General features: G+C 49.7%; 1 protein-coding gene across 3 annotated transcripts in view; it reads right to left on the bottom strand.

Annotated features, from left to right (window-relative positions):
* NPRL3 (NPR3 like, GATOR1 complex subunit) overlaps window positions 1-22,057 on the bottom strand; it is a 55,960-nt gene that overhangs the window by 21,712 nt on the left and 12,191 nt on the right. For 2 of the 3 annotated variants that reach the window (XM_054390847.1, XM_054390848.1), the window contains 6 exons: window positions 19,262-19,336; window positions 14,716-14,869; window positions 13,869-13,950; window positions 3,973-4,110; window positions 3,116-3,272; window positions 382-488 (listed from right to left, as the gene is read on the bottom strand). In XM_054390847.1, coding sequence (XP_054246822.1) covers window positions 382-488; window positions 3,116-3,272; window positions 3,973-4,110; window positions 13,869-13,950; window positions 14,716-14,869; window positions 19,262-19,336 — 713 coding nt within the window. The remainder of the gene's footprint in view (window positions 1-381; window positions 489-3,115; window positions 3,273-3,972; window positions 4,111-13,868; window positions 13,951-14,715; window positions 14,870-19,261; window positions 19,337-22,057) is intronic. The other variant, XM_054390849.1, reaches the window with a different exon arrangement.

The raw sequence follows: 22,057 nt of genomic DNA, 5'->3' as shown, positions 1-22,057 counted from the left end.
GAAACACTCATTTAACTACCTTGGCACAAAGTGGTTTGGTTTGTGCCTGTTTCCATATTGCTGCAGGATCCAGCAGCCTGAGATGAACATTCAGTGAGCAAGTGCACTAAAACCATTACAAGCAGCTTGCCAAGGTAAGTATGTGGCCTTCTAGGGCCCACAGGACAGCAGAACCATGCTGAGCTGTGCTGCTTCTCCCTACCCCACTCAGACTGCTGTACGGCTCTGTGAGTCCAGGCACATGCACTGGTTTGTGCTCTGCACACCCTCTAGACATGCCTATGTGAAGAAGAAGCCCACTCTGTCCCCAGCAAGGCAGGGAAGGGAAGCCCATCTGTACCTCTCCCCATTCTGCTGCTAGTCAGTCATTCCTGTACTCACAGGCAGACGCTGGCGTTTGGAGAGAGCATGTAGACGTTGTTTTCACACAGGGGGTAGATGATGATTGCCTTCCCCCAGTAAACAAGATGTGCAGCCAGCTGGAAAACCTGCGTGGAGAAATCAGGCACAAATTACACAGGATCACAGGATGGTTGGAAGGGACCTCTGGAGATCTTCCAGTCCAACCCCCCTGCCAGAGCAGGAGCATAGAATCCAGCACAGGTCACACAGGAACACATCCAGACAGGGCTGGAAAGGCTCCAGAGAAGGAGACTCCACAACCTCTCTGGGCAGCCTGCTCCAGGGCTCTGGGACCCTTCCAGTAAAGAAGTTCTTCCTCATGTTGAGCTGGAACCTCCTGTGTTGTAGTTTCCATCCATTGCCTCTTGGCCTACCCCATGGCACAAGTAAGCAGAGCCTGTCCCTGTCCCTTCCTTCCTGCCCCCCAGCCCTCAGCTATTGACAGACATTGATCAGATCCCCTCTCAGCCTTCTCCTCTCCAGACTAAACAGCCCCAGGGCTCTCAGCCTCTCCTCCCCAGGCAGTGCTCCAGTCCCTTCAGCATCCTTGCAGCCCTCCCTTGGACTCTCTCCAGCAGATCCCTGTCCCTCCTGAACTGGGGAGCCCACAACTGGATGCAATATTCCAGGTGAGGCCTCACTGGGGCAAAGCAGAGGGGAAGGAGAACCTCCCTCAATCTTCTGGACACACTCTTCTGAATGCCCCCCAGGACCCCATTGGCCCTCTTGGCCCCCAGGGCACATTGCTGTCCCATGCAGAACTTGTTATCCACCAGGACTCCCAGGTCCTTCTCCAGGGGGCTGCTCTCCAGCAGATCACCTCCCAACCTGTACTGGTGCAGTTTATTCTTCCTCCCCAAGTGCAGGACTCTGCACTTATCCATGTTGAATCTCGTTAGGTTCCTCTTTGCCCAGCTCTCCAGTCTCCAGTCTGAAGGAGCAAAAGCAAACCCCCATCAATTTCAAACTCTCATCAAGAGTACCAATCAATGGCAGAAGAGTCTTGTTTGAGCTGAAATGAAAGCAAAATGTCCTTCCAGCCTTTCCCCCTGCCTCACGAATAAATTCACGGTTTAATAGAACATGTGGCACATCAAAAAGCCTTTGACAAGGTTATGAATGCTTCACATTTCCAAGCAATTTAGTATTTCCTGCCTTAAAGGAATTTCTTCAGCCTGTATCAATAGAAGCTGAGGTACTTTTCATGCCCCCAAACTCCCATTTTCATTTCTGCACAGAAAGCATTAAGTGCTGTCCATGAAAAACAAAAGCAGCAGCTTCTGCCAGAGCACAAACACACAGGAAACCAACAGCCCTGTTTGAATGCACTGAGCTGTGTCAGTAGTGACTTACACCAAGGGTTTGAATGAGGGAGACAAGCCAGTGGTTGGGAATGGCTCTGGAAAAGTCACACAAACAGCCACAAGACACCGAATCCAGCTCCTATCATTGGAAACACTTCACCTGGTTGGTTAGTGGAGAACAAAACTACAGGAGCAGGAGGGAATTTCCAGAGCTGTGCAAAGCCAGGACACACACACAGCCCACTCTAAGGGCACCTACAAGTTTTATTCAAGAACAGGAGCTTCCCCTTCAAATGACAGAAGGCACAGCACCTGAGATGACAAGCCATGCTCTTCTTACTTGTCCCACTGAGCACAGGTCACATCCTTGGCTCTGAATTGACCCTCAGCACCATGGAATGGCTTTCCCCTCTCCCATGCCATCTAATATGGTCATCAGGCCCAACATAAAAGGGCCACAACGACCACACGTGTTCATAGTGGTCTCATGTGATTGCCAGAGTCTCATTCCCTGCACTGGCACAAACCTCCCTCCTCAAGGGCTCCTCACATCACCGTGAGCAATTCAGGTTTGAAAGCCACTGGAAAGGCTTTTGGAAAGAGCTGCTGCCCTGGAGAGAACAGCTCAGCATTTCTGACCAAGCCCAAACCAGAGCCTCCTCCTGGGACTCTGCAGTCCCCACCCTGATGTACCAAGGGAAATCAAGAGGCAGGCTTGCACAGCCAGTCACAACTCTTCAGCACAACAGATCTTGGAAGGTCCAGGGGAAGCCACGTATTTGGCCATGGCAGCTGCAAGCTTTCACCTGCATTTTGGGTGCAGACATCAACATGGCAGAATCAAGGCAGAGCACTGTGGTCTAAGTCAGGAGTTCTGCCTGTTCTGGCTTTAACTACCCAAGGGGAAGGCACAGAGAAGACAGCACCACTCCTGTCAGAGGGGCACAGGAGGCAACACACACAAGGTGGAAGATGGGAAATCCCCATTAGATACGAGGGAAGTTTTTCATTCTGGTGCTGGTGAAATGTCAGACTGGAGCCTAGAGAGGCTCTGGAAGGTATCCCTGGGGGTGCTGAGAATTTGAAGAGAGAGGCTCCTGAGCAGCCTGCTGTAATGGACTTGCTTTAAGTGCTGGGGTGAACTCGAGACCTGCAGGCACTCTGCTGCCTGTCATGCCCTATGCCACAGCTACCCACAGCAAGCTGTGACTCAGATGTGGCTGCAGGACTGCTGGGTACTGCTGCTGCACCACTACTCCTCACCTCTCTGACCTTTCCCCTTGCTCTGAGGCTCACACTTCCTCTGTGCCCTCTGCTCACACTGAGAGAGCCCACAGGACCCCCCTGGCACACAGGCAGCAGCACCCCTGGTTGGAAGGAGCCTGGTGGCCACAGGCAGCTCCCCATACCTGCAGCAGTGCCAAGTCAGCATCTTGAGCCAGTTGCTGCAGATTCTTCACAGCAGAGGTAGTTTTAATTACTCTCACCAGGGCAGGGGAGCAGTCCAATGGGAGCTCATTAAGCAGTGACTTCTCATCATTTAACAGTAATAAGGCATGGTAAGGCCTGCAGAAAAACAGAATACATTTGCACTGTAAACTGCAGCTCTTCCTGAGGGCTTAGCTATTCCCAGGCCATCATACCTAGAGTCAATCTCCTGGCCACAAAGAACTTCTTTTGATGTGAGGGGGTTCAGAATAAGCTCAATTTTATGTCATGATGTGAGATGTTGACCATAAAAAGGGGATAGAGGGTTATATAGTAACTGGATGTCCCACTGACTAGGAAGAATAGGCTGCAGTGTGCTGGTATCCAATTAAAGCCTGGGGAACTGGTCTGAAAACTGCTCATCTTGCAATCCTGAAATAGAGAATGGAGCAGAAGGAAGGGAGAAAGCAAGAGTGAGTTACTTTTGTAGGTAAAGAGCTCTAAACATGGAATGCAGGTAACAAGCTATCATGGGGCCTGGGCTCTCTTTCTTCCGAAAGCAAAACGACTTCGGGGTCAGCAGATTAAGAGGAACACAATGGCCACACAATTCCTCTCTTGCAGCATCACCTCAGTACAGCCACCTGATGTCAACACAGAGGCTGTGGCTTCACACCACCACGCACAGGGCAGTGGCAGCCTCAGGCAGGCCTGTCTCAGTCCATGCCCTCAGCACCACTGCAGCTCAGGGTCACATCATTCCCCTGGCTGCACCAGCAGACAGACAGCACCACCCTTTGGGACCTGGGACACTCTGAAGGACAGAGCTTCCTCTTACCTGATAGATTTCAGGCTCCTCTCAATGGCTTCGGGGGGGATGAAGTTTGTGGCAACATAATGGATTTTATGAGGCAGGCAGAAACTCACTTCCAGCCAGTTGTTGATATGTAACCGGACCACTCCCGTCGTGCAGAGGCTAGAACGGGAGGAGCACAGACACAGGCAGCATTTACCAGGGGTGGCAAAGGGACAGAGAGTGCTCCAGATTCACCCCCACACAGGAATCCCATCAGCAGAGGCTGAACATACCCTGTCTAACCCCAGCTGGCCTGAGGATCAGCTGATTCCTAGCTGCAAGGGCTTCCTTGACTTGTCCTTACAGAGCACCATCAGCGATGAAGCTTTGGGGGGATTGGAAAGACTCCACCTCACTGCTCCCTCTGCTCTCAGCATTGCAGCATCTCTTAGAAAGAGTTTCTTGGAAGATCTGCTGCAAGGCACTGGAAAATTCCCTAGACCAGAGTTGCAAAGGACAAAGATGAATGGGGCATGATGTTTCCACTCCAATTTCCATCTTCCTCTCCAGGGAAGAGGAGATGCCTGTGCTGGCCAAGGGGTGTTCTGAGCAGCACATTTCCACAATAACTGCCTCCATCAGCACTGCTTCTCATGGGTTTCCTGCTAACCTGCTCCTGCTTGTCACAGAGAATCACAGAATTGTCAGGGTTGGAAGGGACCTCAACCCCCCTGCCATGGGCAGGGACACCTTACACCAGATCAGGTTGCTCAGATCCACATCCAACCTGGCTGCAAAAACCTCCAGGGATGAGGCTTCCACCACCTCCCTGGGCAACCTCTGCCAGTGTCTCACCACCCTCATAGGAAACAACTTCTTCCTAACATCCAATCTGAATCTCCCCATTTCCATTCCCCCTAGTCCTATCATTACCTGACACCCTAAAAATATCTCTCCCCAGCTTTCTTGTAGCCCCCTTAAGATATTGGAAGGCCACAATAAGATCTCTTCAGAGCCTTCTCTTCTCCAGACTGATTAGTCCCAACTCTCTCAGTCTGTCCTCATAGGAGAGGTGCTCCAGCCCTCTAATTAAGGGACTTGAGCATCTCCCCTGTGGAGAGAGACTGAGAGCCCTGGGGCTGTTTAGTCTGGAGAAGTCTGAGAGGGGATCTCATCAATGTCTATCAATAGCTGAGGGGTGGGGGGCAAGGGGAGGGGGCCAGGTTCTTTTGGGTGGTGCACAGTGATAAGACAAGGAACAATGGGTTCAAACTAGAACATGGAAGACTTCACCTCAACATGAGGAGAAACTTCTTTACATTGAGGGTGACAGAACCCTGGAACAGGCTGCCCAGGGGGGTTGTGGAGTCTCCTTCTCTGGAGGCTTTCCAACCTGGCAGGACCTGATGATTTCTTGAGGTCCCTTCCAACCTCTGATATACTGTGAGACTGTGGTAATCATGCTCATGGCCCTTCTCATGAAATCACAAAGGTGTTTGTGAAAGGTTTGGGTTTTTTTTTTTTCATTCTAGGAAACCACAAAGACTAAGCTAAAGCCTTAAGGCTGACTTCAGACAAGAGGAGTGGGGTGGAAAAGATGGACATCTCAGGAATGGCAATAAGGTCTGACCCTCTTGTTCAGCTTGAAAGCCTCTCACTGAAAAACCTCAGAGAGCTGGGAGATCAGAGCAGTGAATGTCTCCAGGTAGTTTTGGGGAGGTTTGTGTATCTAGACAACAGATTAAATGCACCTGCAGAGGGAACTCTGTCTACTTGAAATGGGTAAAGATACCATAAGGCTAACACACCATGAAGAGCTCAGCTAGCACCACCTTGCCAACCATCCCAAGCCCACAGGCTGGGAACAGCTTTGCCAGAGGCAGAGGGACTCAGCAGTAGGAAGAGGCCAGGCTCACTGCATCTCTTCATGTACACTGAATTAGGAACACACATAAACTCACTAAACAACAACAAATCACTCTGGTCTACACTGGAGAGTCAAAGTCAGTCATAGAATGGCTTCAGCTGGAAGGGACCCTAAAGATCATCCAGTTCCAAACCCCTATGCCATGGCCAGGGACATCTCCTACTAGCCCAGGTTGCTCAGGGTCTCATCCAGCCTGCTCTTAAACACTTCAGGGATGAGGTGTCCACAACTTCTCTGGGCAACCTGTTCCAGCATCTCACCATCCTCACTGGAAAGAATTTCTTCCTAATCTCCAGTCTAAATCCACCCTGCTCTAGTTTCAAACTATTGTCCCTGCTGCTGTCACTTCCAGCCTTTGTCCAAAGTCCCTCCCCAGCTCTCCTGGAGCCCCTTCAGGTACTGCAAGGCTGCTCTAAGGTCTCCAGAAGCCTTCTCTTCTCCAGGCTGAACAGCTCCAACTCTCCCAGCCTGTCCCCACAGGGGAAGTTCTCCAGCCTCTGATCATCTTTGTGACCTTCTCTGAACGTCTCCAACAGGTCCATTCCCTTGTGCTGGGGGCTCCAGAGCTGGATGCAGTGCTGCAGGTAGAGTCTCAGCAGAGCAGAGCACCATAGTCTAACACTGAGGCAGGGAGGAGTAAACGGGAAAAAGCCTCTCAGTGTTTCTGTCACAAGCCCTTCTCAACATGTCCTTTGATTTGTTCCAAACAAGTTTGGGGAGGGGGCCTAAAATAAAATTTCCAAGTTTGCACTCTGAAAATTCCAGTCTGAGTTTGAAACTGGAGAGTGCTGAGCCCTGCAGTATGACTTTTGTGTCAGTCACACCCACGAATTTCCCCTCTACACAAACAGATTTCAAACCAGGCCAGCAACAGGCCAGGAGCAAATACATGCCTTGGAAACTCTTTATGTGGGGATTTAAAGATCTCTACCTGGCATTCAATTGTAGGCCACAAACTAACAGGCTCTTTTTCAAGTTCATCTGGTTGTATCCAGGCTTTTTTAGAGAGACCTGAAAATTCAGCTTGCAAACAAAAACATTGGGTGGCTTTGGCTGCTGGTGTAGTTATTCACCAAACCACAACAGAGTGGTGAGAGAGCAACATGATCCCGTCCTGCCTGCTGCATGAGCAGACTGATGAGAGAGAAAAATCTCACTGCAGACTGCTTTGCAAAACCAGGGGCCATGGCTTTGTTCTCAAACCTTGCACTGACCTCCAAAACCCAGCAATTTCCCCAGCTGCAGATGGAGCAGATACTATATATATATTGATATTGAAAAGAAAAGGAACTGACAGGGTGAATCCACTGTCTCTCACATCTGCTCAGAGGCCCCAAGCCCTGAAGGAAGATGCAAAGCTCAGCAAACAGCCTCAGACTGCCTTGTGTTAAATGCTGCAACTCCAAGGAGCACTGCTTACCCCACCAGACACACACCAACTGACACACAGAGCTGGATTCTCTCAACAAGGTAAAGGACACCCTGAGCAGCACATAGCCAACACACTACCCAGCAGAACACATGACAAGGAATGGGCCAAGCGAGGTAAGAAAGCTCTTGGAGTTGTTCAAATGGGTTACTGAAAAGCAGCAGAGATACATGAAGGCATGGAACACTTGCAGGGATGTCTTCCCTGCAGAGTTTTCAACACTCAGGATACAGAGGAAAAAAATACAGCTGTGTCCTTTCATTCTTTGGCCCAAGTGCACCAAGGTAAAAGCTTTAATTACCTAATTACACTCTCCACAGCAGCATTTTGTCTACAGTGCACTACGCAACAAGAGCCTAGAATTAAGAGACCACAAGAAAACCAGATTTTCAATTCTGATCTGGAGCTTCCTTTCATTCTTCCCCATTTGCATTCAACTGTACCATTCTGAGCCTTCATTACACTTTGTTTACATGATTTCTCCTTCACCTGCCCCTCCTTGGATGGAAAATGATTTAAGCCTCTAATAACTTGAGGAGGAACGAGCTACATCCTCCAGCAGCAGTGTATGTGACTGCTCTCTTCCAGCCAACACAGTTACATCATTTCACCAGTAAATACAGAAGGATTCAGGCAACATCAAATAGAGTCATGGCCCAGAAAGTGGAGCTGGGATCCACACTGCCTTCACTTTTACAGACTCCCCATGAAGCCAGCTCTTTAGACAGCTTTTTGCTGTGAGCCTCCCAAATCTCCACGAGCTGGCCCCAAGCTCTTTGGCTGGGGAACAGCAGACCCAGAAGCCCCTTTTAGGGGCAGAAGCAGAAGGGCAAAAACCAGCAACAGAAAAGAACACCAAGCTGACAAGTTTTCAGTCCCACCAGGGAGGCACCTAGCTCCAGTTCTACTTTATCACAGAATCACAGACTTGGCAGGGTTGGAAGGGACCTCAAGGATCATCCAGTTCCAACCCCTCTGCCATGGGCAAGGACACCTTCCAGTAGATCAAGTTGCTCAGGTCCACATCCAGCCTGGCCTCAAAAACCTCCAGGGATGGGGCTTGCACCACCTCCCTGGGCAACCTGTTCAGTGTCTCAGCACCCTCATGCTGAGTAACTTCTTATTATTCTTATCCTGCTTAACAAATTAAAACCATGGAGCCAAGAGCCCAGGAAGATGCAGGACTGTAGGAAGGCGAAGACCTTGCACTGGCTGCAATGCACACCATGAACCTCAGGGACCTTAAGTAGTCCCTGCCAGGAAACCTAGAAGTGCACAAGGGTGGGGTGGGTACCCCAGGAATGCAGGGCAGGCTCTGCCTTGTTCTCTGCTCCTTTCCTAACCACACATCTGAATTTTTGCAGTGTGACTGCACCCTGAGCTTTTTCACTGCGCTGAAATTTCCCCTGAACCATCTGCTGCAATTCCAGAAGCTCTTTCCAGAGCAGTTATGTGCTACAGCAGGGTGTTTGGCCTCCCATGCATTATTCACATCTATCAATACTGAATTTCATCTGCTCTACCAGTTAACTGGCAGCCAGAGACCTGCCTAATGCTTTTCCTTTTGCCCACAGAATTGAGGAATTACTGGGATAAAGCAGTTTCATTCCCCATACTCTAAGTGGTTATTAAACCCTCAAAAAGAAATCCACTTTCTGCCAGCAAAAACTACTTTCAGCACTTACTTTTTCACATCTCTGATTAGATAACATGATGAGCAGTACTCAGGGATACCTGTTGAGGAATTAGGATACTGAGATGGGTATAGAACCACAGAATGCTTTGAGTTGGAAGGGATCTTAAAGACCATCCAGTTCCAAACCCCTATGCCATGGCCAGGGACATCTCCTACTAGCCCAGGTTGCTCAGGGTCTCATCCAGCCTGCTCTTAAACACTTCAGGGATGAGGTGTCCACAACTTCTCTGGGCAGCCTGTTCCAGCATCTCACCATCCTCACTGGAAAGAATTTCTTCCTAATCTCCAGTCTAAATCCACCCTGCTCTAGTTTCAAACTATTGTCCCTGCTGCTGTCACTTCCAGCCTTTGTCCAAAGTCCCTCCCCAACTCTCCTGGAGTCCCTTCAGCCACTGGGAGGTTGCTCTAAGGGCTCCAGGAGCCTTCTCTTATCCAAGCTCAACAGCACCAACTCTCCCAGCCTGTTCCCATTAGGGAGGTTCTCCAGCCCTCTGATCATCTTTGTGGCCTCCTCTGGACCCTCTCTGTTAGCTCCATGTCCTTGTGCTGGGGGCTCCAGAGCTGGAAGCAGTGCTGCAGGTGGGGCCTCAGCAGAGCAGAGCACAGCAGTCTAAAATTGAGGCAGGGAGGAGTAAATGGGCAAAAGCCCTTTCAGGTCTCTCCATCACAAGCCCTATGAGACATCTCATGGGAAGGAGCAAAGCTCACAAGAAACAGAATCACAGAAAGGAGTTAAAGCCATGGACCTCCTTATCAGAGGATGCTGTGGATGTGAAATATTTACTCTGGCTCACTGGGGACTAATCCCAGGACTGGGGACTAATTCTGGGAAATGAGATCAGCTGAAAGCTGTGTAATATACAGAAACCACCTCTGGAGCTGCAGGAAGCTGGGGAGCAGTTTTGGGAATGTCACTGCTCTTCTGCTCTGCCCTGAACAGCAAAAAAAGCTGGCCAGTACCCCACAGAACTGCAGTGTAATTGTAGCAGTCTGTTGGCAATCCAAAGACAATCCCACTCCCACTGCATAAAGAGTGCTCTGACACACACCCCTCATGTTATGCTCATCCTCACCCTAGCAGGAATTCATGCTCTCTAGTTTGGTGGAGGTGAGTCTGTGCCTTTGGAGTTTGATGGAAGTTGTGACTTTTTAGAGCTCTGACATGATTTCATATTTCCTTGTGAAGGACACACTGACCATCCTTGGAGCAAACACCTGGGATTGCTTTGTATTTTACAGTACAGCCACAGGAACCACAGATAAAATAAAGGCTCCAGGCAGACCTTAGAGCAGCCTTCCAGTACCTAAAGGGGCTCCAGGAGAGCTGGGGAGGGACTTTGGACAAGGGATGGGAGTGCCAGGATGAGGGACAATGGCTTTGAGCTGGGAGAGGGGAGAGTGAGAGTGGAGAGGAGGAAGAAATTGTTTGGAGTGAGGGTGGGGAGAGACTGGCACAGGTTGCCCAGGGAGGCTGTGGATGTCTTGATGCAGTCAAGGTGGCCTGGCTGTCACCTCCTGTCTGCTGGGGACAGAGTGGCTGGAGAGCAGCCAGGTGGAAAGGGACCTGGGGGTACTGGTCAACAGCAGCTAAACATGAGCCAGCAGTGTGCCCAGGTGGCCAAGAAGGCCAATGGCATCCTGGCCTGCATCAGGAATAGTGTGGCCAGCAGGAGCAGGGAGGTCATTGTACCCCTGTACACAGCACTGGTTAGGCCACACCTTGAGTCCTGTGTCCAGTTCTGGGCCCCTCAGTTTAGGAAAGATGTTGAATTGCTGGAGCATGTCCAGAGAAGGGCAACGAGGCTGGGGAGAGGCCTTGAGCACAGCCCTATGAGGAGAGGCTGAGGGAGCTGGGACTGTTTAGCCTGGAGAAGGGGAGGCTCAGGGGAGACCTCATTGCTGTCTACAACTACCTGAAGGGAGGTTGTAGCCAGGAGGGGGTTGGTCTCTTCTCCCAGGCACCCAGCACCAGAACAAGAGGACACAGTCTCAAGCTGTGCAGGGGGAGGTTTAGGCTGGATGTTTGGAAGAAATTCTTCACAGAAAGAGTAATTAGCCATTGGAATGGGCTGCCCAGGGAGGTGGTGGAGTCAGCATCCCAGGAGTGTTTAAGAAGAGACTGGATGAGGCACTTGGTGCCATGGTTCAGTTGATTAGATGGTGTTGGGTGATAGGTTGGACTCGAAGGTCTTTTCCAAGCTGGTTAATTCAGTGATCCTGTGAAAATGCAGCTGCTTCATTCAAAATGCAAGGGACACCTTGAAAAATAGAAGAATCCCCACAGGGGTGGTTTTGTAGGAAGCAGCTTGCTAAGGGGATATGTTTGGTCTTGCCTGAAATACCTCAGCACCACCTGCAGGAAACTAAGGGCTAGACAGCACCTCTGGAGCCATCCTGCAGACAAGAGGCCTTCCACTGGAACTGCAGGAATTAGCAGACACCAGGAAACGCTGAGCAGAGAGCTGGGTTCCCATCTGCAATTCAAAGTGCTCTCTCCACCTTCCTATGCTGCTCCTCTATGCCCAAGGCTCTGCCAAAGATCTCTCTCAGTTTGAAGCTGCAAGCTGTCCCTGCATGCTCACTGTCCTCAGAACCCTTTGCTCCTCTGAAAGAAACACAAAATCTTTCCATCTTGCTTCTTAGGTCATTCTCATTCCTCCACACTCTCTAGGTGCTCCAAACCCCTGAAATGTGGTGCCCCAAACCAGATCACAGAATCCTAGAAAGGCTCAGGTTGGAAGGGACCTCAGAGATCATCTACTCCAACCCCCCTGCCATGGGCAGGGACACCTCCCAACTAAACTCTGCTGCTCAAGGCCTCATCCAGCCTGGCCTTGAACACCCCCAGAGAGAAGGCAGCCACAACCTCCTTAGGGGGGCAGCCTGTTTCAGAGTCTCACCACCCTCCTACTGAAGAACTTCTTCCTAAGCTCCAGCCTAGCCCTGCTCTCCCTCAGCTTCAAACCATTCTCCCTTCTCTAGGCACCCTCATAAAAAGTTCCTCTGCAGCCTTCCTGGAGGATCCCTTTGGGTACTGGCAGGCAGCTCTGAAGTCCCCCTGGAGCCTGCTCTTCTCCAGGCTGATCAACCCCAGCTCCCTCAGCCTGTTCTCACAGCAGAGGTGCTCCAGCTCTTGGATCATCTTTGTGGCCTCTTCTGGACTCACTCCAACAGCTCTGTGTCCCTCTTATGCTGGAACAAACACCATTTCTTCTGTCTTACCAGATAAGAATTGTAGTTCTATGCCTGCCTGGCAAGGGGCTGCAGCTCCTCTCCCCTGACCTGCCTGCAGTTGTACTAAGCATAGTTCCAATTCTCTAGGCAAGAAGCATCAACAGAAGAATACTGCAGAACCCCACCAGATCCCCCAGCCAGCAGCACTGCTAACTCCTCCTCCAACAGAGCCTTCCAGCCACATGCACAGACCTCTTCTCTTTCTACCAACACCTTCTTACATTTGCTTATGACAGCATCATGCCAAAGTGTCAAAAGAGAACTTGCACCACTTCTCCCTCACTGCCAATGCCTGCATGAGAGAGACACTGCCTGATTTTACAGCTGGGGGTCTGTAGTTAGTCTGTTCCTTCTCCTGTCATGGAAAGGTCCTATCAGCACACTCCAGTCCCTCCAGTCATGGCTAAATGCCACAAGATGTCACTGTGTCACTGAAATGCTTGGAAGCAAGACCAGGGGTTTTCCCAGTCACAAAAAGACAGCCCTAGAGGAACACAAAAAAAGGTGCAGTTTAGTACTAGAATTACAAGGCACACTTTAAACTTTACTACAGGTTGTGTGTGATTGGATTGAACAATAGACACCATTCCCTGCAAACGAGCTGAAATTCACAGCTCTTGAACATAACAAAGAACAGCTTATTAGAAGTTTTCTAATGTGCTTTGCAATCCTTACATGACTTAGTGCCTCTCAGTGCCTCACCTGACAGGGCTATGCAATTATCCCTTTGTACAAGGCAAACAGCAGCCTAGGGAGGCTAAAGGGTTTGTCTGATCTCATCCCATGTGCTCTGCAGTCAGCCAAGGAGCTCCAGAGTGATTCTCCTCCCTGACAAACATCCTCATCAAGGGATACCGCAGCTTTCTCCCCACCCAAACCTCCTGTGCTGCCTGCCTTGCACGGAGCACACATCCTGAGCAGAGGTCTGTCTGCTGGAGACAAGCTGTCAGAGCAGAAGCATGCTGGAGGAGACTGCTGCCAGCTCCTGCTGAAATTCAACACTAACTCCACATGCCTTTGAAACCCTTGCCAGATCTTTTGATGGAGTCAAGAAACAGCATGTTACACTTTCCATTCTGCTGAAATTCTCACCACCTAAGCCAAATTCCCTGTTCAGACATGCACAGTGTAACCAAATGAAGCCAGGGCAGTATCTGGCTTGCCATCAGTACTAGATGCAGCATTTTTGTCTCAGCTGCAGCATTTCTACAGGGATCTGATATTCATAGTGTGACACTTCTCAGTTCTGCAACTGACAGAAAACAGCAGTTCATCCAGCTGTGACAGAGCACCATCTTTGCAGAACCATAACATATCCCAAGGCAGGGCAAGGTAGTGATTGGCAGATCGAGTCTACAAACATTTCACCTGACAGCTGCCCTTTCACATTGCTCCACCTGCTCTCAACCCCAAATCCCTGTCAGTCAACAGCATGAAAAGGTGGAGAATCATAGAATAGTCCAGGCTGGAAGGGACCTCCAAAGGTGATCTAGTCTGACCTCCCCCCAGTCAGCAGGGTCACCCTCAGCTAGACCAGCCTGCCCAGGGCCTCATCTAGCCTCACCTTGACTATCTCCACGTCCTAAGGAATGTGGCCAAGAGGTTTCAGTGAGAAGCAGCACACCATGAGCTAGGAGGAAAATCTCACTTACCTGTCATAGGTCTCTTTGAGATCTCTGGCCAGTTTGCACTTGGGTAGAATGTGGTGAAAAGGTGACTGTGGCCCTTCTGTGGCTATGGAGAATTTCAACACAAGAAAGCAAAACAACTGATTGCAAAGCAAAGAGAGTTTCCTCTTCCCTAGTATCTTAGGGACAGAATCTGCACCTTTTTAATCTACAATTATCTTTCAAAGCTTTTACAACAACTCAAGTTACCTCCTAAAATAGTAACAGTTATTCATGGCCAACCTCTCCTAAAACTCAACTCAGCTAAGGACATGTACCTGAGAATTTGCAGGTGATTATTTGAGCTCTTTTGGGGTTTTATCCATGTCAAGTTTTAACTTTCAAAGCTTGCAGCAAGATGATGCATCATTGTCAGGTACCATTCACCTTAAGTAGCCCTTCTTATTATGGTAAATGGTTCTGAAGTACAGTGTATGAAAACACTCTGTAACCATTTGCTAGCCATGGTAACCACATGCAAGAGCAAAGTTTCCACCCCAGAAGCCTGGTGACTCAGCACACAGCATCGAAGCAGGGGAAGCAGCCTACATGTGAGTACTTCTGCCTCAGCCTGACAGGCAGATCCAAATGTGATGGCTCAGTGATCACACCCACCTGAGCTAAGAAGGAAAGTAAACAAGCTACTGCACTTCCAAAGCTGACATCTCTGCACAGGGGCAGGGATTTTGGATGAGGCAAAGCGCAGCCAAAAGCTGTCGGAATGTTAAAGAGCACCAAAACTTGTTCACACTGATCCGAGCCACAGAGGAAGGGAAAGGGCACAAGAGCAGCTCCTGGACGAAGCTCCTCCTGCAGGAAGCTCAGCACTCACTCTCTGACATGGCAGACACCTCATCCTGAATAGCCAAGATCAGCTTGGCCTCCCTGGTCAGGTACTGGCAGCGGCGCTCCTCGTGCTGCAGGACGATGGCGATCCTGCGGGACAGGTTGTGCAGGCAGTTGATCACCGAGGGGTCTGCGTTGGCCTGCAGGCAACAGAGGGGAGGAACAGTGTTTGGCCACAGCCACACCTATGCAGCTACAGAGGGGGAGCAGTAAGCAATATAATTCTCTTTGGTAAAGATCAAATGTCAGCCTCTCTGGCAAGAGGAAAAAGAAAGGGATTTTCGCTTGTGGCCACAAAGCAGAAGCTCAGAGATGTCCAAAGGTAAAGAGAAGACTCAGGGGTTTCTAACCTTTGTCTCCACAGACCCTGGAGTACCATTCTCCTATCTGTTTGGGTTTTTCCAGTTGTTAATCATGGAATTGTTTGGGTTGGCAAAGGCCTCTAAGCTTATCCAGTCTAACCATCAACCCTACATCACCATGGCCATTAAACCATGTCCCAAAGTGTTTCTTGAACACCTTCAGGGATGGTGTCTCCACCACCTCACTTTTTAAGTGAAGAAATTTTTCCTAATATCCAACCTAAATCTTCCCTGGCACAATTTCAGGCTATTCCCTGAAATTCAGGCATGTCAACAACCAAATTCCCCTCAATGTGTGTGCTATGGGAAATGCAGCTGCCATGTGCAGTCAGCTCCCTGGCCTTGGGTTATGGGCTGGCAGCAAGCAAAGCACCCATACACAGATCATGACCTTCATATATTCCACCCCAAAACTGATCTAGTGCTGGAGCCTTCCTCAAGCCATATATAATTCCAAGGTAACAAAGGATTAGGGGAAAAAAACCTCACTGATGGGCCTTCTGCTAGCAGAAGCCAACGAACTCAGTTTCATCCAGTGAGAAAGGAGCATCAAGCCTGGAGAACAGAAGGCTCCAGGGAGACCTAAGAGTGGCCTTCCAGTACCTGAGGGGGTTACAGGAAGGCTGCAGAGGGGCTGCCTCCAAAGGCCTGCAGTGATAGGATGAGGGGCAATGGTTTGAAGTGAGAGAAGAGCAGATTTAGTTTGGAGGTTAGGAACAAGTCCTGCATCATGAGGGTGCTGGAACACTGGAACAGGTTGCCAGTTGAGGCCCCATCCTTGGAAATATTCAAAATCAGGGCAACCTGATCATTAGGGAGGATGTCCCTGCTGATTGCAGTGGGGTTGGACTGCATGACCTTTGGAGATCCCTTCCAGCCCAGACCATTCCATGATTCTGTGATTCAAGGTCCAGGTTCAGGTCACTGGGAGTACAAAGACTGCAGTGCCTTTAACCCAGCCCAGGTCACTCCATGCTGCTGTACTCATGTTTGAGCTCCCACACTGACAGGACAGTAGCTAGCTAGGAATTACCAGCACATGATCAACAGCTGGATCCCAAACCAGAGTGAATTTGGATTTATGCTCCCCAAATGCACAAATATGGCTCAGCATTGACACTGCATTTGTGTGGCTCCCAGAATTCAAGTGCTGGAAAAAAAAAAATCTATCATGTAAGTACAGCTGACAAGGGAGGGGGGAGCTCGGTGGCTCCAGGCTGAGCTAGCAGCTGCTTCATGTTTGTTAAGATATTGAAAGGAATTCAGAGTTCTAGCTAGTGATAACTTGGCAAGTAAAGGAGCCAACCATGACTCAGCACTTCTGCATTCCACTGCTCTTGCTGAGTCACGACACGTTGGTTACCCTGCAGCTTCAACACAGCAGGGTCACTGCTGATTATAGCACTTGGGACTGTGCCTGCTGTGTCTGCCTGCTGCAGATGGACTCTCATCTTTATCTCAAAATGCCTCCACCCACCCCCTGCAATGCTCTACACCATGGTGGGGGGGGGGGGGGAAATTCCACTTGCTTCTTACACAGCACTTTTCAGAAACTTGACAGTTCTCTGTGAACTAAGAGTGTCTGGAAGGCAAATATGATTTAGTGCACACAATTACATCAGTGTCATCACAGTGCCAAAAAGTAAAGGAAGCAAACTTTCCTGGAATCAGAGAATCACAGAATGATAGGGGTTGGAAGGGACCTTGAATGATCATCCAGCCCAACCCTCCTGCCAGAGCAGGAGCACCCAGAGCAGATCACACAGGAACACATCCAGGCAGGTTTGGAATATCTCCAGAGAGGGAGACTCCACAACCCCCCTGGGCAGCCTGTTTCAGTCTTCTGTCATCCTCACAGTGAAAAAATATTCCCTCCTGTTTCCATGGAACTCCCTATGCTCCACTGCTCCTTGTGCTGGCATTGGGCATCACCTAGCAGAGCCTGGCTCCAGCCCCTGGGCACTCACCCTGCACATCTTTATAAACATCAATGAGGTCACCCCTGAGTCTCCTCTTCTCCAAGCTACAGAGCCCTCAGCTCCCTCAGGCTTTCCTCCTGAGGAAGATGTTCCACTCCCTTCAGCATTTTCATGGCTCTGTGCTGAAGTCTCTCAAGCAGTTCCCTGAGGTCCTTCTGGAACTGAGGGGCCCAGAACTGGAGCTAATATTCCAGATGCAGCCTTACCAGGACAGAGCAGAGGGGAAAGGAGAACTCCTCTTGACCTACTCACCACAGCCCTTCTAATCCACCCCAGGATGCCATTGGCCTTCTTGGCCACAAGAGCACATTGCTGGCTCATGGTCAACCTTCTATCCACTAGGACCCCCAGGTCTTTCTCCCCTTCACTGCTCTCCAGCAGCTCAGTCCCCAACCTATACTGATCCATGGGGTTGTTCTTTCCCAGGTGCAAGACTCTAGAGAAGGAGACTCCACAACCCCCCTGGGCAGCCCATTCCAGTGCTCTCTCACCTTCACTGTGAAGAAGTTTCTCCTCATGTGGAGGTGAAACCTTCTATGTTCAAGTTCATATCCATTGTTCCTTATTACTGCACACCACCAAAGAGGTTGGCCCCCTCCACTTGCCCCCCACCCCTCAGATATTTATAGACATTGATCAGATTCCCTCAAGCCTTCTCTTCTCAAGGCTAAACAGCACCAGGGCTCTCAGACTCTCTTTGTAAGGGAGATGCTCAAGTCCCCAGATCATCCTCACAGCTCTCCATTGGATTCCCTCCAGCAGGTCTCTGTCTCTCTTGAACTGGGGAGCCCATACTGAACATAGTATTCAGGTGTGGTGTCATGAGGGCAAAGCAGAGGGGGAGAAGAACCTCCCTACACCTGTTAAGTCTCTTGGGTGAAACCTTGCTCTTCATCTGAGGACAAGCCACCCAGACTATGGCCATGTCCATGTTAGTCACTGCTGGAAAGCCAGCAGTAAGTGCTAAAGGGAAAAAAAAAAAAAAAACAAAGGGAATTTCACAAGCAGGGAGCTGGAGGCTTTTAAATCATGACACTGTAACCAGTCAAGGAAAAATCAACCACTTCCATGAGGACAGCTATTCCAACTTCCTCTTTTCCTTTTAAAATGTTTTTTTCATATGTGTACATGCCACAAAATTAATATAATGGCTCCACAGATGCAACCTGTGGGCTGGGAAGAGAAAGCCCAAGCTTAGAAATCAAATAATGCTTGAACTAGGGCCTTATGCCACCTAATTACCCAAGCCAGGATCCCTTAACCCAGATACCAACATCCAGTCAACAGTCAGGCTTAGAAAAAAATCCAAGCAAAACCTATATATTTGGTCCAGGTTCTTGCTGAGCATCAGAATCTACTTATTCTTCACTTGTGCTCCTCATTTAGAATGCTACAGCTGGCATTCTCCTGGTACAATGAGCTCATTGCTAAGAGGAGGCAGTATGCAGTGTCCATTTACAAAGCCTAGAGGCACTGGGCAAAGGCACATGTCTCTGTCACCCAGCATGAGGAAGGGCTCAAAACAGCCCTGTTCTCAGCCAGAGCAGGTTTCTGAGTGACTCTAACCCTGAGCAAGCTTGGGTTGACCAAGGCCATGGTGAGAACCTGACCCTTAAGGCTGGCAAGAATGAGCCTCTGTCCAGTCTGCCTGCTGGAGCAGAAGCAACCATCAGTGACTAAGCTGCAGGGAGTCTCCAGGGTTCAGGAGGGATCTGGTCCTGTCCCAGGCAGGAGTAGAGCAGTCACAGACAGAGAGCAGCACCTGACACACAGGACAGGCAGAGCCAGGCTGCCTTCTGCACAGCTCAGTTGGACAAGCCTCAGCTGCAGGGTCTAGAGAACTCACAGCAACTCCCAGCTCACCAGCAACAACAGACAAGGCACAGAGAGGATTTGCAGCAGGGGTCAGATCTGTTTTGCAAAGTGCTTCCCTGCATGCCTTTACACTTGGGGTACTTCAACCCAAACCCTCTTGAAAACCTCCTGCAGAGATCAACTGCACCAAGCTGGAGAACCTCCCTACTTGTCAGGGTCACCTTTTACCTTGTTTGGGTTTGTGCTTTCCAGTTGAAATGCCCCAGTGAAATCAGGCCCTGAATGTCTGACAGGAGATCACTGGAACATGAGAACTGATTTCTCTTTGACACCTGCAGAGCTTCCCAGTGTCAGATGGAAGGAAGTGAGTCCTTACCCTTAGTGCAAACACCACGTTGAAGAGAATCATAGTAGGTATCTCTCTCTTTGGGGAGGGATCAGTTTTGGATACCTGAAAAATACAGTTCACAATACCCCATTAGACAGTGTCAGGTAGGTCTAGTCACAAAGTGGGTGGGGAGGAAGTCAAAAAAGAAAGGAAAAAGAAAAGCCTATGAGCTTAGTTTTTCATCATTAAAGTGTCATGGCTGTTCTCTAACACTGCCTTTGCTCAGAAGCTGTGAAGATTCAAACCAAAGCACCTTCTCCCTATGAGGAGAGCCTGAGGGAGCTGGGGCTTCTTGACCTTAGAGGAGACTAAGGGGTGGCTTCATTCATGTTGATAAAGATGTGCAGGGGGAGTGCCCAGAGGCTGGAGCCAGGCTCTGCTGGGTGATGCCCAATGCCAGCACAAGGGGCAGTGGTGGAAGTTGAGGCATAGGGAGTTCCATGGAAACAGGAGGAAGAATTTTTCCACTGTGAGGGTGACAGAAGACTGAAACAGGCTGCCCAGGGGGGTTGTGGAGTCTCCTCTGGAGATATTCAAAACTCACCTGGATGTGTTCCTGTGTGACCTGGTATAGGTGATCCTGCTCTGGCAGGGGGGTTGGGCTGGATGAGCTTTGGAGGTCCCCCTACCATTCTGTGATTCTTGGTCATGGCCATGGAAATCAGCACACCAGTTAAGACAGCAGCCTCAGCAGGTGTCTTGACTCCTGCATTCCAGCACCATTTGGGACCCTAGGTTTGAATCCCTGAGCACAACTGTAATAGATCTTAACTAAAGAGAACTCCATGGATTTCCAATCCCAGGCCACAACTGTTCATTCCTCAAATCCCCATTTGAATTGCATCAGCTGTTACATTTATCACCAAAAAACAGGCTCTAGAACTCCAGTATTAAAATAAAAGGTTTGATTCTGCCTTCCTGCAAGATTCCAAACACATTCTCCAGCCTCCTGGATGCCTTCTGCAGCAGAAAGCTTCATCCCTAATGAAGAAACAGAGTTTCTGGTGATACAGAACAGTGTGGAAGCCAAGAGGAGCAAGCTGAATTTGCACATCCAAGAACTACCAGCACTGACTCGAGTGAGTGTCACCACAAGATGGAGCACAAAATCCAGAGGACATTCCTGCCACCCCTGAAGCTCTCTGCTGAACACCCACCCAATGCCAAGTGAAAACAGCTACAACCTGCCAGGCCATACAAGCAGCTGACCCAGCATCTGGGCTCTACTCAACATATGGTTGTGCATCAGGAACAATTTCTGCCCCAAAAAGGTTGCCAAGCCCTGGACCAAGCTGACAGTGGTGGAGTCTCCATCCCTGGAGGGGTTTCAAAGCCATACAGATGTGGTGCTGAGGGATGTGGTTTGGTGGTGACCTGGCAGTGCTGGGTAATGGTTGGACTTAATGATCTTCAAGATCTCTTCCAACCAAAACGATTCCATGAGTCTTTGTTCTTAATTTGGTGTTTGAGACAGGACAACCAGAGAGAAGCTGGCAAAAGCTGAGCTGCATCCACCCCTCTTGACAGGTCCTAAGCTGCAGCAATGAACTGCTCAGCAGTGAACTCCAAACCTGGAGGGCTTCCACTAAAGATTCAAAAGCACTTTGGAGTGTGGGGATGACCCTGGTCCTTCCTTAAAACACAAGAAACTACCACCATTAACATGGACACAGAGCTGTTGGAGTGAGTCCAGGAGGGCCGCAAAGATGATCCAAGGGCTGGAGCACCTCTGCTATGAGGATAGCCTGAGGGAGCTGGGGGTGTTCAGCCTGGAGATACTGCCTTCCAAAGCAGCTCCAGCACTCGAGGGCTGAGTCTTGGTGAGCTGCCATCACATTTGTTGCAGACTCATGGCAGAGTTCTGAAAGTGGAACACAAGCGTCTTCTGATGCTTAAGGCCAGCTCCTCACTTGGACTGAAGCAGTCTCTAAATATCAGGGAGAGGTTGCCAACAGTCTGTTTGCACCTCTAATTATAGTTAGAAAGGACAGAATTGGCAAGCAGAATTTTTTCCCCCATGAAAAAATGAACGACTTAGTAAATCCGATGAAAAATGAGACCAAAGCTGTTCAGTGACAGAGACCAGCATTGAATCCAGAACCTCCCAAAGCCTAGCTCATTCTGACAGTCTATCAGGAAGAAGGAATGGGACAGGGAATACTTCACATGTAGAAACATGTAAATTCTTTCCTAGATTTCAGCAGGACCTTTCCCATAGCCTAGGTGACAACTGCTTTCATTCCAAGCAGCTAAAACCCAGGCCAGGGAACAAGGTCTCAATGGAATCAGCAGCCTGACTTGCACAGGATCAGGGTCAAGTACATCAGAGATTGGAAGGGACCTCAAGAGATCATCAGGTCCAACCCCCCTGCCAGAGCAAGATCACTTAGGGTAGTCCACACAGGAACACATCCAGGTGGGTTTTGAAAGTCTCCAGAGAAGGAGACTCCACAACCCCCCTGGGCAGCCTGTTCCAGGGTTCTGTCACCCTCACTGCAAAGAAGTTTCTCCTCATGTTGAGGTGAAATCTTCTCTGTTCAAGTTTGAACCCATTGTTCCTTGTCCTATCACTGTGAACCACTGAAGAGAGCCTGGCCCCCTCCACTTCACACCCACCCCTCAGATGTTTATACACATTGATGAGATCCCCTCTCAGTCTTCTCCTCTCCAGACCAAACAGCCCCAGGGCTCTCAGTCTCTCTTCATAGGGCAGATGCTCAAGTCCCCAAATCATCCTCACGGCTCTCCATTGGATTCTCTCCAGCAGTTCTCTGTCTCTGTTGA

Source organism: Indicator indicator, chromosome 22 (genome assembly GCF_027791375.1).
Source record: "Indicator indicator isolate 239-I01 chromosome 22, UM_Iind_1.1, whole genome shotgun sequence".
Classification (NCBI taxonomy): domain Eukaryota; kingdom Metazoa; phylum Chordata; class Aves; order Piciformes; family Indicatoridae; genus Indicator; species Indicator indicator.
This window is presented reverse-complemented; position numbering and strand designations above follow the sequence as displayed.